General features: G+C 48.3%; 6 protein-coding genes across 6 annotated transcripts; 5 read left to right on the top strand and 1 right to left on the bottom strand.

Moving 5' to 3' along the window:
• Positions 1-855: 855 nt before the first annotated feature.
• On the top strand, positions 856-1,660 carry PENARI_c011G05304 (cyanamide hydratase; the record flags this gene model as incomplete). The annotated part of the gene is made up of 2 exons (XM_022632595.1): positions 856-1,399; positions 1,452-1,660. The coding sequence occupies 2 exons, from the start codon at positions 856-858 to the stop codon at positions 1,658-1,660; spliced, it is 753 nt and encodes a 250-aa protein (XP_022487590.1).
• Positions 1,661-3,749: 2,089 nt separating this feature from the next.
• PENARI_c011G04505 (uncharacterized protein) lies at positions 3,750-6,043 on the top strand (the record flags this gene model as incomplete). The annotated part of the gene is made up of 3 exons (XM_022632573.1): positions 3,750-5,047; positions 5,101-5,394; positions 5,464-6,043. 3 exons carry the CDS (start codon positions 3,750-3,752, stop codon positions 6,041-6,043), a joined length of 2,172 nt encoding a protein of 723 aa, XP_022487528.1.
• Positions 6,044-7,442: 1,399 nt separating this feature from the next.
• PENARI_c011G06543 (uncharacterized protein) lies at positions 7,443-10,769 on the top strand (the record flags this gene model as incomplete). Its single annotated transcript, XM_022632632.1, has 8 exons — positions 7,443-7,555; positions 7,611-7,709; positions 7,785-8,025; positions 8,533-8,631; positions 8,682-8,744; positions 8,807-8,854; positions 8,914-9,078; positions 9,138-10,769. The coding sequence occupies 8 exons, from the start codon at positions 7,443-7,445 to the stop codon at positions 10,767-10,769; spliced, it is 2,460 nt and encodes an 819-aa protein (XP_022487491.1).
• A 782-nt stretch (positions 10,770-11,551) lies between these two features.
• PENARI_c011G05873 (threonine aldolase family protein) lies at positions 11,552-12,634 on the top strand (the record flags this gene model as incomplete). Its single annotated transcript, XM_022632611.1, has 1 exon — positions 11,552-12,634. The coding sequence occupies one exon, from the start codon at positions 11,552-11,554 to the stop codon at positions 12,632-12,634; it is 1,083 nt and encodes a 360-aa protein (XP_022487641.1).
• Positions 12,635-13,132: 498 nt separating this feature from the next.
• Positions 13,133-15,161, top strand: PENARI_c011G01373 (transcription factor domain-containing protein; the record flags this gene model as incomplete). Its single annotated transcript, XM_022632502.1, has 5 exons — positions 13,133-13,235; positions 13,294-13,647; positions 13,701-14,280; positions 14,334-14,679; positions 14,751-15,161. The coding sequence occupies 5 exons, from the start codon at positions 13,133-13,135 to the stop codon at positions 15,159-15,161; spliced, it is 1,794 nt and encodes a 597-aa protein (XP_022487553.1).
• Positions 15,162-15,739: 578 nt separating this feature from the next.
• Positions 15,740-17,011, bottom strand: PENARI_c011G11201 (uncharacterized protein; the record flags this gene model as incomplete). The annotated part of the gene is made up of 4 exons (XM_022632742.1): positions 15,740-16,662; positions 16,718-16,754; positions 16,804-16,823; positions 16,873-17,011. The coding sequence occupies 4 exons, from the start codon at positions 17,009-17,011 to the stop codon at positions 15,740-15,742; spliced, it is 1,119 nt and encodes a 372-aa protein (XP_022487459.1).
• Positions 17,012-17,503: the final 492 nt, after the last annotated feature.

Here is a 17,503-nt window from a genome sequence, read left to right as displayed (position 1 = left end):
AGGATTGATGTCGACTAACTTCGCATACGCATCAATTCTCACAATGCCACCAGTGTTGGTCGTTTTGTTGCATGAGCTACCGTGAAATAATCCGTCGGTACTGCTAATATGCAAAAAGAGGATACTGGTGAGTTGTTTATGCCCTCAATTACTGATTGATCCTCATGTATCAAGTTAGAAGGCGCCAGGCGGCCCCGCACGATTTACAGAGATCCTATAGGTTTCCAAACAATTCTACTCAAATCCGTAACCTCATGTAATATCATGTAGAAATGTATCGTACCATACAAGCTGCATTTTACGGTGTCCTTCCATTTAATGCGGCCCGCTCAATGATGGATCTGCGCTAAGGCGTTGGCAGTGGGGCCAGAAAAGAGTAATCATGTGAGTTTTGGCTTTCACAATGAAGGCAGATGCTTCGTTAATGTCTTCTCACAGTATCACATTTGTAATAGATATCATGGAAGTTCTATATTACTAATCGCTGCAAAAGAATTACTAAGTCGATATCTAGTCTGAGATCTAGATCTTCCCGACGGCGACGGTACACATTCCGAAAAGGGAAGTTGGTTGCACGTGGAGAAACTCAAAAAGGAGGCTCCACTTTGAAGGCGTGGAGTAGTGTATCTTGACAACGCAAGCTCCTATTGAATTGCACCATTAACATACACCAGATTCCTAGCCCGATTGGTAATGCCAGATTTGTCGAGATGGCGGATTTGAAATCCAAAAAGCTCTTGTGGACTATGGTGTAAAAGTATTTCAATAGCTTCCTCCCCCCCGCCGGTCTCTCTTGAGATTAGCGACTCGCAAATTCCATCTAATTGCATTACTTGGTTTGGATATCATTCGAATATGGATTCTCACAACGAAACAGTTTTCGGTTTCACACCTGTGCCTTCGTCGGCACAGGGACTGCTGTCATCCCTGACACCGTCTGCTCCGGCGCCTTTCATCCCAGTTTCGGCTACACCTGTTCCAGACACGGCTCTCTCTCGGCGTATCGACAAATATGCAAAATCTCACCTCCCGGCTCCAACCTACAACCACTCCCTCCGAGTTTACCATTTTGGGTTGGCGATCAAGTCGCACCTATTCCCCTCCTGGGCCTTCACCGATGAAACGTACTTTCTCGCTTGTCTGCTACACGACATCGGATCCACAGAGGAGAACCTGAAGAGTACCAAACTGAGCTTTGAGTTTTATGGTGGCTTTTTGGCTTTGGATGTTTTGCAGAAGCCCCAAGCTTCAGCCAAGCCTCAAGCTTCAGCCCCAGAGGCAGTCGCCCCAAGGGACCAGGCTGAGAGTGTTGCCGAGGCTATCATTCGACACCAAGACTTATGTGAGACTGGAAAGATCACAGCTGTTGGACAGCTGTTGCAGCTAGCAACTATCTTTGGTGAGTCGTATCTGCCCTGGGCTCGTGAAATATGGAAGCTAATGAGAAATAGACAATACCGGCGCCTATTCGGAATATGTTCATCCCTCGACTATTGAGGATGTCTCGGCCCATTTTCCGCGCATGAAATGGAGCCGCTGCTTTGCTGCTACCATTCACAGAGAGAACGAGCTTAAGCCATGGGCGCACACCACCACCCTGGGCGAAGAGGCTTTTCCAGCGAAGGTGCTTGGGAACAAATTGATGGCACCATTTGAATAGATTATGTAGCCCAGGAAACCCACGTCTCTTAGAAATTAAAGCTTTCGCGTAAGAACTACAAAGTCCACGTGTCTTTCCAGCATATCAGGTCTCTGATCCCAATAATATAGGAGAATGGTAACCTGGCAGCCTCATATACGAAAATATAGGATCAAAAGTTGGTCCCAACCCAGAACTGCTATGCACCAATTTAGACTGGGACTAGTAGCTGACTGGGCGGCTCGAGAACGTGTCTAATTGTAATGATCCCTTTCATAATTCCCCAGCACTGTTCCTACCTACAAGGCGTAGGGATCGCTAGCCAGTAAGACTAAGAGGGTCGCTAGTACCTAATCGCTTACTAGTTAAGGAAAATAATTGATAAAGAGACCCGCTATAAGATATATAATATAGAGCTTATAATAATTCTTTATATATTAAGGTTTAACCTTAAAGAATAGGAGGTAAAGGAGCTTAAAAGATTCTTCTCCTTAGATAAGATTAAGATAGTAAAGGAAGAGAAAGATAATAATAGTGATAATGGTGATAATAATAATAGTGATACTAGGCCCTACTACTACTAGTCTACTAGAGAGTAGTACCTAGCTACGGGCATTAGGGAGAAAGCGGAAAAGAAGGGAGGACGATATATATAAGAGTTATTAGTGAATTGTGATATATAGGATAATAAAATTGAATTACAATCTATTCTATTAAGCTTTATTTTGGCTAGTTCCGGCCCATAAGCCTCACCGTTTACAACCTTATCCCGTTAAACCATCGGGTCCCCCTGAGCTGGGACCGGAGCATAGATAGGCCACCAAATGTGTGATGGAAAGTAAGCAATGACGCAAGTCAGTATAGCGCAGTACTACACGTTAAGTAGCGGTTTATATGAAGTGCCTTCCTATAATTAACTTAGCATGATCTATACATGCACAGAGTAGGGATGCATGCAGCCCTAAGAGTTCACGATCAAACTTTTTGTGGGAATGGTCGGGTAGACCCAGATTAACTGAATACAATCACTCAGCTTCTTTGATATCTCTCAGCCTTGTCAAGTTATGTATATGCAAGTTTTCAAGTTCTAATAGTGAGACAACCACGTCATGTCTTGTACCTCCGCTACCCGAGTACGAAAGCGCCAGCCAAGACCGCCAATTGAAGCCAGCCGCGACAACACTCTAGGCAGATCGACCAGGCCAATCACATCAACACATTATAGCCCCCAACAGGCCATCCATGGGCTCCCAACTCCAATCGCATTGGACCAGAACTGCGACAGGGGTTCCGTCCAAGTATCCGAGAGGCTCCGCGGGTCCACTCCGCCGCAAATTTACGGAGGGCCCCTGAACGATGCATGTCGACCAGGAATTGTGTTCGTAAGGCTGTGCCGATCGTGATCATCATCCGATCAAAGCTGCAATGGACTTGTGGTAGCAAAGCACCTACGATCTCGGATTGGCCTTGTCCGCCCCGGTCCTCCGATGCCCTTTAGAATAATTATATAGATGTGGCCCTGTCACAACTCCGATCGCTTGTGGAGCACGCGAGCAGTCAAATTCTCAGTTTCACGCTCTGACTTTTTCTCCTTTTCTCTCCTCCCATTTTCTTTCCTAGCGGGTTGCGAACAGTCCCCCATGTTGGTCACAGGCAGACCAGTATGATTTCCACTCGTTTCCACCATCCCCAGCGCTTAATATTGGCTGTGTTGGTACTGTCGGGTCTCTGTTCCAAATTATTGCACATATACCAACACCGCTCTCTACCGCTATATCTGCTCGCTTTATATTTCCCAACATTCTTTATCGAAGAAGTCCTTCTTTTTGGGATAGTATGGCTTCTATCATACACAACCTCCGGTCGGTGGTCGGTGGCTGCAGTTGTTATTTCGGCCCTTCTCGCGTTCGTTTACCGTTTCCTCTTTCAGTCCAAGTACCATGCGCAGTTCCATTAACATTAATCCACCTCCAGATTGATTGATCTAGTAGCAACGGCATCGCAAATCAGTTTCTATTCTTCAACCGGAAGCGAGATTCGATGGGATGCTGCCCGCTCCGTGGGTGCCAGTCGCCAGGGAATGAAGTTGATCTTGAGCGGGATGGCGACCATGCTCGCCGCCGCGACTACCATCGGGGTTGCGTCGTGGCTTTCGGCTCAGGGAATCTGGAATCTGATGAGCCGTTGGTTATGCGCCTTATTGAATATCAAAGGAGATACGAAGACACCACATGCGCAGCAGTCTGGCCCTTCAGATTTGAGGAGTCTATACTACAATAGATCGCGCTTTTGGACGCTTGTTGGGAGCGGTATGACTCTCGGACTGTGGCTCATTCGACCGACCATACCCTATAATCATATGACCGGAGCTCTTCCGTTCGTCCTGCTCGGTGAACACTCTCGCGCCCGTCGGATTACTGTCGACTCGTTTCCTTTGCCTGAATTGCTGGCTGCGGAATTCTATGAACCTGCCAAAGGTCATTATAAAGGATGGGCGCCGACAATGGACGACGCGGGTAACCGTGGCTATGGTAATGATAAGCCTGCTTGGGCGCAGGGTCCTTTGCCTCTTGCGTTCGAGAGGTGGATTGTGAATCCCGAAGCTAACATGACCGGGATTACGAATACATCTCGAACTGAACTATCCGGAAGCGACGACAAGGGCGATCTTGGTCACCGGAATAAGACAACTGGGCCACGACAATACTTTTATAACCCTAGTCAGGACCCCACGCGCATCACCAACCTTGATTTAGATCCACTTGGGCCTCTGCAGGAGGCATTGAAAGATCACGCTATCCCGATCAACCACATCGTCTTCGTGTTTTTGGAAAGTGGCCGGAAGGACCTCTTCCCTCTCAAGACCGACTCTCGTCTTTACAATCAGATCCGTGAGACATACGACATCTACTCAGACGAAGATGTAGAGGACTTGCATGATAAGCTCTCTACGATCACTCCATTCGCAGAAATGCTCACTGGAGAAGAATCCGGCTTTGGTCAATCTGGACATATAAACTCCGAATTTGGAGGTATCAGTTTCGACGGGATATTGTCTGGGAGCAGCCTCAGCGCCAAATCGCGTCTTGTCAACTACTGCGGTCTTGGTCCACTGCCAGTGGACTTCATGCATGAGAATGATATCATTCCATACCAGCCGTGTTTGATGCACATCATGGATCTATTCAACCAGCGCAAGAGCGCCTCATCTCGCTCTGAGAATTCCACCAATGATCCCCGCGAGCGGGAATGGCAAACTCTCTACGCGCAGTCTGTTACTGGAGGGTTCCAGGACCAAACTGAGCTTATGGAATTGCTTGGTTTCAATCAGTCTTTGTACTCTGAGGATATTGACATTACCAATGCGAAGTACTACCACGATGGTATGGAGAAGATCAATTATTTCGGGTATGTTGTTACACCCGTGGTCCCGCTCGCTTGTCTATGCTAACGCCATTCAGCTACGCCGAGACCGAGGTCGGCCCTTATATCAAAGACATGATCAACGAAACTCTGTCTCAGAATAAGAGGCTCTTCCTCTCCCATTTCACGAGTACCACCCACCATCCCTGGGGTACACCCGAAGACTACCACCGCCAAAAGTACTTCGGACACAAACACCGATCACAGCACGAAGCAATGGACGACTTCCTCAACGCAAACAGCTTCGTCGACTCCTGGCTAGGAGAACTAATGGAGATGCTTCAGGAAGCGGGCATCGCCGACGAAACCCTAACAGTCTTCGTGGGAGACCAGTAAGTCCAACAACCCAACCCAAACCCCTCCCAACAAATACAAAGGCCAAACTCTAACTTCAACTCCAGCGGCCAAGCCTTCCGAGAAGACTGCCCAGTAACAGGAACCTACCAAAACCCACACATAAGCAACTTCCGCGTACCACTCCTGTTCCACCACCCACTCCTACCACGCCTACACCTAGACGTAAACGGAAGCGCAATCTCCATCCTGCCCACAATCCTCGACCTATTAGTAACAACATCCTCCCTGAACGAAGCCGACTCAATCATCGCCCAGGATCTGATGAACGAATACGAAGGCCAATCCCTAATCCGACCGTACCGCGCCTCGCACAACGGCCGCGAAGCATGGAACATGGGCGTCATCAATGCCGGCGGGACGATGCTCAGCGTTGGATCGGCGGCTGTGCCGTGGCGGTTGAATCTGCCGCTGAATAATGATTTCGAGTATCGGTTTACGGATCTGGAGAGGGATCCGTTTGAACTTGACCCTGCTACGGCTTGGTCTATGGGGGGTCTTGCTGCGGATGTTTATTCGAAGTTTGGGCCTGAGGCTGTGGATTGGGTGTTGAAGGCGGAGAAGGTTGGGCTTTGGTGGGTTACTGAGCGGAAGAAGTTGTGGAATTATGAGGATGAGGAGGAGTGAGGAAGTATTTGATTTGGTGATTGGCGGTTTGAGGTTGTTTTTTTGGCATGGTTCACTGCTGGCTGTGGATCTCTTAGATCTGTGATGGATTGGCTTTCTCTCGGCTGTATTTTGTACGATAATAGGGTTGGGGTTGTTAGACCCGCTGTATATAAAGACACGAATACCATGACTGTTGCTCTATCATATTTTCAGTGCTTTACACTTTGTTGGTGATGAATTGCTGGAAGGCGAAGCTTGATGATCCATATTGCGGGCGCGCAACGGCCCTATATATACCGAGTAGAACACTTCCAAATGTGAGCAAAGTGGCACAAAAATCTATTGTAGTGATATCATTGGCCTTATATGAACATGAGGAATACAAAAACCCGAAATAAATTTTATAGATAAATTCAAGGTAAGACAAAAAACGGAGATTGTACGACCAACCAGGACTTCAAGCCACCAAACCACGCCACAGAGCTTGCTCCCGCCGCAAACTACAATACTATTGACAGGGGAACATAGAAAAGAAATAGCATTATCTCAACCTAATTCATCAAGTTCCTAGTGAAAACCGTGGTGCAATCTATTCAAATCCAGGGACGGCGGAACTAACCTCAGCACCCATGCAGGTACCAAACTCAAAACCGTCGCTGGATCTAAAACAAAAGAAAAAAAAATCAAGACAAACAGCGTAGGAGAGACCCATAATATTCCCAAAACGGTTCTGAGTCTTTTGCTATTGGCTGACGGAAGCAGCTCTGTTGACCGAGGAATGTAACTATACTGGCTGGAATGCGACCTTGCAAGAGTCATGATGTCGAAGCTGCCCTTTGCTATCTACTCCCGTTGCCACTTGTAGGTAACTTTCGATCGGAAAATGGTTTTATTGGTTGCATTTGGTGGTCTTGGTTAGTTCTTGCTTTTTGGAGGAGCTCCTATCTAGGGGATATGTTCATCCTAGTACAAGTATGGGTTCTTTTTGTAGATCTGAACTGATCTACTTTCCTTTTAAATAAATGGAGCCATTATACGAACCTGCTGAAATGTACGTAGATGATCATCTAGATCATAGATCGTACCTGAACTCTAGATGTCCCCCGTTCTGGTGGACCCCGGTCTACTTCTCCATGTGGGATCTGTCCAAGACCCACCTGTCAAAGTGCTACATGTACATGTACCGGGAATAGACACAGATAAGTTAGAACCTTGGAAAGGATTTCCAAGGATCCATCCTTTCTGAAAGGCAATGTAACGGTTGAGCGCAGGTTTGGTGCTCAGCTGTCATATATTATCAAGACAATTCCTCTGTTGGCTCTAATCCTTCTACATTTGATCTATTCTACCTGTTGAGACTCAATTCCTCCACAATTTGTCAAACTTTATTTGTTAGTCGACTACATTCGTCCTGAGAATGCGCTTCTTCAACACCAGTCTGTCTTTGGTGCTGGCATCAACTGCCCTTGTCGCCGCTCAAAGCGCAACAATCACAGCCCCAAGCGGTGACGAGCAATGCTCTTCTGTGCCGTAAGCACCCAATAATCCAATTTTCCAAAATGCAAGCGACTCTAACACGCAAAAGACTCGTCCAAAATTGCGTCGCAATAATGCAAAAAGGCCTCGACAAATGCGCCTCAAGTGACTGGGACTGCAAGTGTTCAGGCGCAGCCAACATTTTCAGGTAAGTACACCAACCACCAACAGCATACTTCCATTCCACCTCATACCCAGATAGAAGCTGACATATCAAAAAAAGCTGCTACGCAGATTGCGTCGGCGAAGACCGCGTCTCCGCCGAACTCCTTAGCGAACACGACTGCCGCACCGCCAACGCATACGACAAGGGCCGATCCACCGTTAATGATGTATATACGACTCCCAGTCCTAATGCCATTGAAGCTACGCCTACAGATGCTACTACGACTGCTTCGGCTAAGAGTACGAGTGAGCCGACTAAGTCTTTAGGTGAGAAGGCGGCGCCGTCGAAGGGTGCAGCGGTTGCGAGGCCTGTTGGGAGTTGGTTGGCCCTTGTGGGATTAGGACTTGGTGTTGCATTTTGAGAGTTGGGTATTTGTTTCAATATATCATCACGGATTAAAGCATTAGAGTTAGGTAATTGGGATCTGTTTGGGTTGTCTGCTGTATTCTCTAGGTTGTGAGCTGTAGGCCTGAGGGTTAAACGCTGTTATGGTTCTGGGGTTGTAATAATAGTTCGTTTTACACGAGTCTCGAGAGTTCATAGATAGACTGCACTTTATATCAACCTGGACACTTCGAACTGTGACCGTAGTCACGTGATGCAATTGCTTGCAAGAATACTCTGTGTTTGTTTATGCCAAATCACACTGTAGAAAGAGACGTTTTAAGTGGACTAATCTACAATATTGCGGAGACTTAAGACGTACAGTATACTAGGTAAGGCTATTGGAAGGGTGTACGAAACACCAGAACCTTTTGAAATAAAAAATCCCACAGCGATCGTCTCCCGCTGACGAAGCCTCTAGCAGAAGGGTCCACCGGAATTTAACATGGAGCCTGGGAAAGGCCTCCGTTTCAACCCCTTCCCTGCGTCACTTGGGCCCAATTATAACTGGCGCTTGACTGTACGGTGGCCGTTATTGGCCCCTCGGGTGGCAGGGCCCTGAATGCTCAGATCCGCAGACCTCTTGCCCGTCTGGGCGCGCTTCACCTCCTGTCTCCCTTCTTCCCTGATGTTGTACCTTGTCACTCATTAGAACCATGCTGCTTTTCAGCGTCTTACTGGTATGGCTATGCCAGACTGTGCTGGCACAGTACTCCAGTGATGACCTCTTCTCCTTCGTTACGGTCCGCGGTCACGAATCCCACCATTTAAACCCTACGCTGACACCGTGTTAAAACTGCAGCTCCCCGATGTAAGAGCACTGAAATTCAACATCGAATACCACAATCGCGAGCGGGTCAGTCCCGGGTACTGGTTTGTCTCGCCATACCTACACATCGACCCCGACCCACCGAGCAGTCTTTACGAACAATACCAGATCGGTCCGCACATCTACGATGACGAAGGGGTGCGTTTCCACTATTCCGCGAGGCAAACCCACAAACTAACTGCATTCTCGCATTATAGCGCCTCGTCTGGACCGGCTCGCAACAGTTTGACAACCGCAATGTCTTCGATTTCAAGGTTACCAACAGTCTTGGCTCCGACCCGCACCTCTCCATGGTGTTGCAACACTCGTGGGATGGAGGAGAGGATTCTGGCTTCGGAATTGTCTTGAGGAACGATTATGAACAGGACCGAAAACTGCCTCTGCGACGCGACCTGGGTATTTTCGACATTCACGAGTTTAACATTCGCCCCGATGGCAAGTCCGCGCTGGTCTCCATTTACCTCTCCCATGAAATTACCCTCGAGGACTTTGGCCGCCCTGGTGAGCCTACCTGGCTCGAGTCTGGTGGATTTGCGGAGATCGACATGAACACAGCCGAGGTGATTCAGTGGTGGGATTCATTCAATCGGATTCCTCTTTACGAGAGTGTCCATTACGGCCCGGACTCGGCAGCGGAAGGACACCCAGGTTGGGATTATGTGCACATCAACTCTGTTGACAAGAATGAGGCCGGCGACTATTTGATCTCGGCGCGATTCACCAATACTATTTATATGATCTCGGGCATTAATGGAGACATTATGTGGCGACTGGGCGGAGCTTATACTAATTTCCAGCAAGACTTTACCTTCTCCAAGCAGCACGACGCGAAATTCGTGGAATCGAATGGGACACACCATATCATTTCTTTCTTGAACAACGCATCTGATGAGGAATTTAACGAGGAGAATATGTCGTCGTCTATGTTTGTGGAATTGGACACTGGCGCAAACCCAATGACCGCGCGTGTTATTCGACGCTACAACCGCCCTGACAGCGAACTCTCGAGACTCCGTGGAAACACCCAGCAGCTCCCGAACGACAATGTGTTCACGTGCTGGAGCAAAGGAGGCTATATCTCTGAGCATGGTGCCGACGGAGAACTCTTGTTCACAGCGAACTTCACATCTCCCCGCTACTCGAGCTACCGGGGATACAAATTTGAATTTACTGGCCGCCCCAACACCCCGCCCGATGTGGTGGCCTCGGTGTCTGGCACCGATGAGACCAACATGGTTACCTCGTTCTGGGTCAGCTGGAACGGAGCCACCGAGGTCGCGACATGGAACTTCTACGCCCAAGCCTCTGAATTCCACTTCCCCGTGCTCGTTGGATCGACTCCTAAGTTCGACTTCGAAACCATGTTTGTTAGCGCTGGTTACCTCGATTGGGTATCAGCCGAGGCCGTGGATGTCAACGGCACCGTCCTTGGCAAGTCCGAGGTGCATCGCACCAAGTACCCCAACTGGAAGTCTGTTGGATACAAAGGAAAGTCAAGCCATCCCCGCCCTAACGATCCCTCGATTATCTACCAAGCGAGCGACAAGACCGGCGGAGACAATGTCATAGACGAGGCGGGCCGTACCTCATCCGATGCAATGGACACCCAAACACAAAAGACCATCCAAGTCCTCAACCACTCTTACGAGGCTATTCGCAACATTGGCGGTCTATTCGCTTTTATTTTGCTTCTTTGCCTGTTCTGTGGTGTTGTGGCAAGCTATCTGGTCATTCGTGGCTGGCGGGTCCGGCTGTATCAGCGTCTTAAGATGGAGGATGGATTCCCTGAGGAGCAGGCGCACCTGCGATCTACACATCATGAGGATTAATGTGTCAAAAAGATGACATGTTTGCATTATTTGCGGGAGTTTTGTATATTATATCATTCTGGGGAATGTGGAACGCAGCCCAATGTGTATATAGTACTGGGAACTGGCTTCATTGATGACCTATTTCAGGTATCTTGGTAATTCCAATATATTTGGATCATATTAGATCTACCTCGAGCATATTTGATGTTTGTGTTGTGTGGGATAAAATCTCGGGAAAGATCAACCTATGAGGCTCCCCGCACTAGCAAGGGTTGGCTGATGCTAAATTCGCGAACTCCACAAGCTTGTATGCTTCAAGCAACTATGGCAACCCGGGCTGTCCTAGATCAATGGTGACAGAAGGCGAATAAGGAAACACGAGAGACACAAAATAGCCATGACTAGCTTGTCAAGTGGAATTCAATTGCCCGGTGTCTTATTTTTGCAGTTCCAGAACCTCCGGCGTGCTAAACTGGCCCACAATCAGATCTGGAATATCTCCGAATCTTTTTACAGACGTGTAAAACACCCCGCACGACAAGACTCGACGGCGTTTTACCCCAAAAGAGGTGTGTACCCCTCGATTCTGGCCCACAGCTGTTACTTGATAAGAATTCAGCAAGGGATTCCCGGGTTTCGGGAATAAATGTGGCAATATTCCCGAGAAAATTATTCCCGAAGATTCTTTATATTTAGTCACCGTGACTCAGTGGCGGTTTCTTTGTTTCCTCTCTTGAAAGCTCTATTCCAATTATCAATTGTTGTTTTCATTCATCTTGACCATCCAATTAATACCCACCATGCCCTCAACCAGCTTATGCCAAGAGGAGGCATGTCTTCCATACAGCCTGATGGACGACTACAGCGAAGGAGCTCACCCCCAAATCCTAGAAGCTCTCCTACGAACGAATTCCACACAACAAGCCACCTACGGAACAGATGAATACAGTGACAATGCGAGACAATTGATCCGAAACAAGATCGGCTGTGCCGAGGACGAAGCCGATATCTTTTTTGTTCCCAGTGGCACATCCGCAAACCTCATTTCAATCGCCAGCTGCTTAAGACCATACGAGGCTGTTATTACTCTCGAGTCGGGACATATTGCCTGCAAAGAAGCCGGTGCAATTGAGGCAACCGGACACAAGCTTATCCTTGTTCCTGCCGTCGATGGCAAGATGACACCCACGAATCTCCAGAAAGCCATTCAGCAAAATCAATTCTTCCCTCATATGGCCAAGCCTCGCCTTCTTTATATCTCTAATGCCTCGGAGACTGGAACCGTTTACACGAAACGCGAGCTTAGCAATTTGTCGGCTATTTGCAAGCAGTCAAATCTCCTGCTTCTCATGGACGGAGCTCGAATCGGAACTGCGCTTTGCTCTGTTAAGAATGATCTCACGCTCCGCGATATCTTCGAGATGACAGACATTTTCTGGATTGGTGGAACCAAAGCTGGTGCGCTGATGGGGGAGGCAATCGTCGTCAAGCAGCACCTGGCCGAGGGCTTCGTCTTCCACCTCAAGCAGCATGGTGCCTTGTTGGCTAAGGGACGCATTTTGGGAGTTCAGTTCATGGAGCTGTTCAAGTCAGATTTATTCTTCACATTGGCTACGCATGCCAACGAGATGGCTCAGAAGATTTCCATCAATCTTGAGAAGCTTGGATATAGGCTTGCTGCGGATACGGAGACAAATCAGGTGTTTGTTATCCTTCCCCAGGAATTAGTTCGGAGACTGCAGGACAGATTCCGTTTCTATACTTGGGAGCAGCTTGATGATGGAAATGCGGTGGTTCGTTTCGTGACCTCTTGGGCGACGGATGAGCTGCAGATAGATAAGTTCAATGCGTGGGTGCAGCAGTGGACTGCGGCAGCCAAGTGAATTGCCACTTTCCTGCTATTGATGGAATGACCATTAAAATAGACGCATTAATATATAATATAACACAAAGTCAAGATCATGTCGATGTTCAAAGTTCACAGCTTAGGCCGATCACCTGATCGCCCTTAGCCACATTCGGATGCTGCGATACCTCCCGAAGCTCAACTCTCGCTTCCTTGCGCATCTGTCTGCTCCTTTGTTCGCCAAAAATAAATGAAAGTAAACATAATGGTCCAATTGCGCTCCTACGTTAATCCGACGCGCTTGGCTTCCTGATATACCCGATACATGGCCGTCACTTCTTCATCTACCCCTGCTCCACCCACTCGAGTATAGACTCGATGCGGCTATCAATATCATGTGATGCTTGTCGGTGAGTAGTACCAGGAAGTCTTACTACATGACCTGAACTGAACAACCGCCTAGCCAAGCAAAAGTCAAATGCATCCATGAGGGACAACCACCCTGTCAACGCTGCCAAAAGACCAAAAACCAAGAATGCAGCCTATCAGATCCACGCGTCGCAAGAAAGAGCTCAAGAAAGAGCACCCTCTCATCAAGAAGTCCAAGAAAACGAAAGGCCTCATCGGCCTTATCGCCAGTCCTCAGGAATACAGATCGAGTGACCGCTCAGAATGCCAGTGCCACGGCGGCTCCAGATGCGGATGACCCCATCACCGCATTGTCGCCAGCGATCGTAATCAGCGCAGTAGAAACCTACAGAAAGAAGTTCCCCATCACCAACTTTCTGCACTACCCTTCTTTAATTTCCGACATATCCGCCAACGTCCACTCGGTCGATTCCGTTTTCGTTGCCTCGGTTCTTTCATTGTGCGTCCGGTTCATGAGCAGTGATGAACTTAAAGAAGAGGATTTCTATGCCGACTATGCGCGCAAACATCTGGCCCAGCGCGTTCTTGAAGCTCCGTCGCTCTACCTTGCCCAGTCGCTTGTGATGATCTCATTCTATGAATGGGGGTCTGGACGACCATATCAAGCGTGGATGTACAGTGGTATGTCTGAATTTCGTGGATACAAATATAGACTGTTCGCTGACAAGTAGCAGGAATGGCTACCTACATGATCCAATCACTTCTCAAAATGGCAGATGACAGCATGGAACACAACCCGCAAGAATTCCACGCATCTCAAACACAATACGAACAACTGGTCAGGACCTACTGGTGCTGTTTCGCGCAAGACTGCGAACTGAGTTCCGGAGCACGGCAACATTTTGCACTTTCATTCTCTCAAATCTCTGTACCCCTCCCAATCAGCGACCGGGACTTTACTTTCAATCATATGCCCGCTAGCAGGTTAATGCCCGCTGATATGAACAAGGGGTGTGCATTGGCCAGGGATCTGACAATTGAGCACGGTCTCACAATTGTAACTCGAGGATTCGACATCTTCGTTCGAATTTTGAGATTTGCGAATGAACATCGACGCGCGCTGGCTTCTATGTCTTCGGATGATTCCGCGACATCACCGTTGCTTTTGACGTGGCAGAGATTAAAAGAAGAACTGGATGAATGGAGGTTTCTCCAGGATAATACCGTTCGATATCCCGATACTAGTGTTCAATCTCACGTGGCTCTTGGGTATGGAGAGCTGTTCGCATATATCAATTTGGTGTATTGCATGAGGTATGCACACCATCCCTGATGAAGTCGTGATTTCGATACTGATCTTTCCGAAGCATACTATTCCTTCACCGCGATCGCTTCTTATCAAATCTCAAACCACATGCCGACGTATTCCACGACACAAATGATGACATCCAAGGCGAGCCAGATACAATCAAACAACTCTTCGAAGCAGCCCAACAGATTGGAGGAATCCTCTCAGCCCTCGACGCCTCTGGCGCACCGGTTATATCACCATACTCAGGCTTCAGTGTCTTCGTCGCCGCCCATATCAACATGTACGGAACAATCGCCCCACAACGATATCCTGGGGGCCCGGAAAGAGCGGAAGAAGAGAAGAGCAGAAACCTCGTCTACCTCGAAAGACTAAGTAAACTTTGGCCAGTTGGTCGCAGCTGGGTAAGTCTTCCCTTCCCTTCCACCATCACCATCCACCATAAACCATCCATCCAAACTAACAATAAAAACAGTGGCGAACGGTCCAAGAAGCAAACCGCTTCTACGAAACCGTAAAAAGTAACCAGACAAACACGGACTCAGGAATGCACAGTCCGCGCCGCTTCGCACTGGCAGGAACACTGGACGAATACGGCGACATCCGATCACGACCGAGTAGAGATGCACACGGGACTCGAGCGGCGACTACCGAGTCGGGCGATACTCATAGCTCACATGCTGCTCATGGGAGGACATCTTTGTCGCCCGGTCTGCAGGGTGACTCTAATTTGGATAGTGCTTCGCTTGGTGGCCATCATGATTTTGAAACTGATATGTTTCAATGGCCTTTTATCGATGCTTCTTGGTCTACGGGGTTTGATGCGGGGTTGGATGGGCTTTGGTATAATTCCGGGCTTTTTGATCCGAATCCTTCAATTCGATGAGGGTGATTTTGGGTAGTTGTTATTTCTGGTTAGGTTTTAGTAATGGCTTGAGTGGAAGATATTAAGGAAGATATGGAGAAGATATTGTCAAAGTGGCAACTGAAAAATATGTACACTAAGTTAAGTGAAAGGCATTGTTTTTTTAGAGCATCATATGGACTTGGCTCTGGTTGGCTCATATACCCCTACCACGTCAAAGAGCCATCACATCCCGCCATTGGCCGATCATTTTACGAGGACCGTTAAGCTTATTCCTGCAGGATCAAAAAAGCCATGGAAGCTTCCACCATTCTTCTCTGCACGGCCGTTTAAAGTATAAAACCCGATCATCAAGCTAGATAAACCCCGAAGCCCAATCTTGGAATAAACATCGAGTCACACTCACACATGATGTATATATTGAACCGAATCAAACTGCCCAATATCAGATAATCAAATAATATCGAATCTATTATTCTAGAGAATTCATTATAGATACACAAAAGGGTATACACAACCAAAAGAAAGGCACCAAAAAAAGGCGCAAAGGCTAGGGAGAGCCAAAAAAAACTCATGTACAATACACATGCACGTCATGGTCATGAAGCCTCAACAGTCTGAGACACAGCGACCGTTTTCCGAATCCCGTCTTCAGGGTTATAAGGCTCGCTCGCCTCGGGCGCACCAGCGAACGAAATCAGATGGCTCTGATCACCGAATGCAGTGGCCTTATCCCATTCGGAGGCAACCTTGGACGGGGCGGACTTGCGTTCGCGTTCGCTTAGGGCCATGTTCGAGCTGTGTTGGTAGTATTTGTCCGAGACTGTCTTTTTGTAGTGGGCCAGGAGGACGTTGAGGATTGGGAGACAGGCGCAGATTAGACCGACGCCTCCTTCGGCATTTCTGTTGTTTGTTAGGTTCATGAATGGAACGGGGATGGGAATGGAATGCAAAGGGACAGGGGTGAACATAACATACCCAGACAGGATGACTCGAACAAACATCAGACTCATGTCGGTCGAGTTACCATCCTTCAACACGAGAACTAGACGGTACAGACTGAACCCTGTAGCCAAACCACCAGCACCGAGAAGACCCATCACGCGCAGCTTGCGGTTCCGCGACATTTGCAGGGACCACGTGAGCGGCAGGGGCAGGATGAGGATGATGATATCACTGACAACACTGATAACCGAGTCGGCGATCAGAGCGGCGGCTTGGTCGAGACAGGAGCCGCCCTCCACTGGACCGAGCCAGTACATTGGGATCGGGGCACACATGCGGATCTTGATGATGAGAGCGACGGTGTAGTAGCAGCAGAGACAGCCGAGGAAGATGTAGATGAACCAGACTTTGCCGCGGTAAGGAGCGAAGATGCGGGTTAAGATTGAAAGAAGGGCGATTTTGACGAAGAGAGCCATTGGGCAGTAAAGGATTGTTGCGATGTAGCAGAACTTTTTGAATTGGATTTGGGTTGCGCCGTCTAGTTCGTCGAAGTGGTAGCCGCCGCCATGTTTGCCGACTGGGGGATTGTTAGAGGTGGTTTGGTTAGATTGGGATAGATAGGTGGTACTTACTGACGATACTGATTGCGCAGTATCCCATGAACAATAGCTAGTTGATGTTAGTCTCTGTCGAGGAGTCCGAGGTTAATTGAACGTACCCAAGCTACGATACAGCTATCTAGAAGACAGGTTAGAAGGAGCTGAATAGTGAACAGGAAGAAACATACAATCTTCAACCCCCAGGGTTTGCTTGAATCGTATCCGGGTGTAAAAGCGCAAGGCGACAAAGAGAGTAACGATCGGAATACAGAGACATTGCGTGACGAGATTGATTGTGTTGAGAACATCCGTTGGGTGGTCAGACATGATGGGCTGAAAGACAAAGGATCACATCACCCTGGGGAGCTGATGGGATAAAGAAGGACAATGGAACCAGTGCATGCGACTCAATACGATCTTGACAAAAATATCTGATGAAAAGGGCAACCGAAGCGCCGACGGCGATCCCCAGTGGAGACTGGAAGGCTATCGATCCGTGGCGTTACGCCATGGGCAGACGTGATTGATCGGGGAATTGGAATAGTTCCACCACGGAATAGAAGTCTGCGCCGAGTGTGCTCCAATCGAGTAGTTCTGGGCGATTCCTAGCCGAGGTAATCGAGTCTCCACCAATGCATCAGAGGTCCGAGCGACTGTTGTCTGTTATTTGCCGACCCAAATATGTGCACGAGATCGCCACGAGTCCGTCGTTTGACCATTACACAACTTGGGAATAGTCGAACCCTATGTTCCCGTAGCCGAGCTGACACCTTTGACACTTTCATATGTATTGTTCACTCCGTGCGCCATAGTCGTTTC

Source organism: Penicillium arizonense (assembly GCF_001773325.1).
Source record: "Penicillium arizonense strain CBS 141311 chromosome Unknown PENARI_contig011, whole genome shotgun sequence".
In the NCBI taxonomy this organism is placed as follows: domain Eukaryota; kingdom Fungi; phylum Ascomycota; class Eurotiomycetes; order Eurotiales; family Aspergillaceae; genus Penicillium; species Penicillium arizonense.
This window is presented reverse-complemented; position numbering and strand designations above follow the sequence as displayed.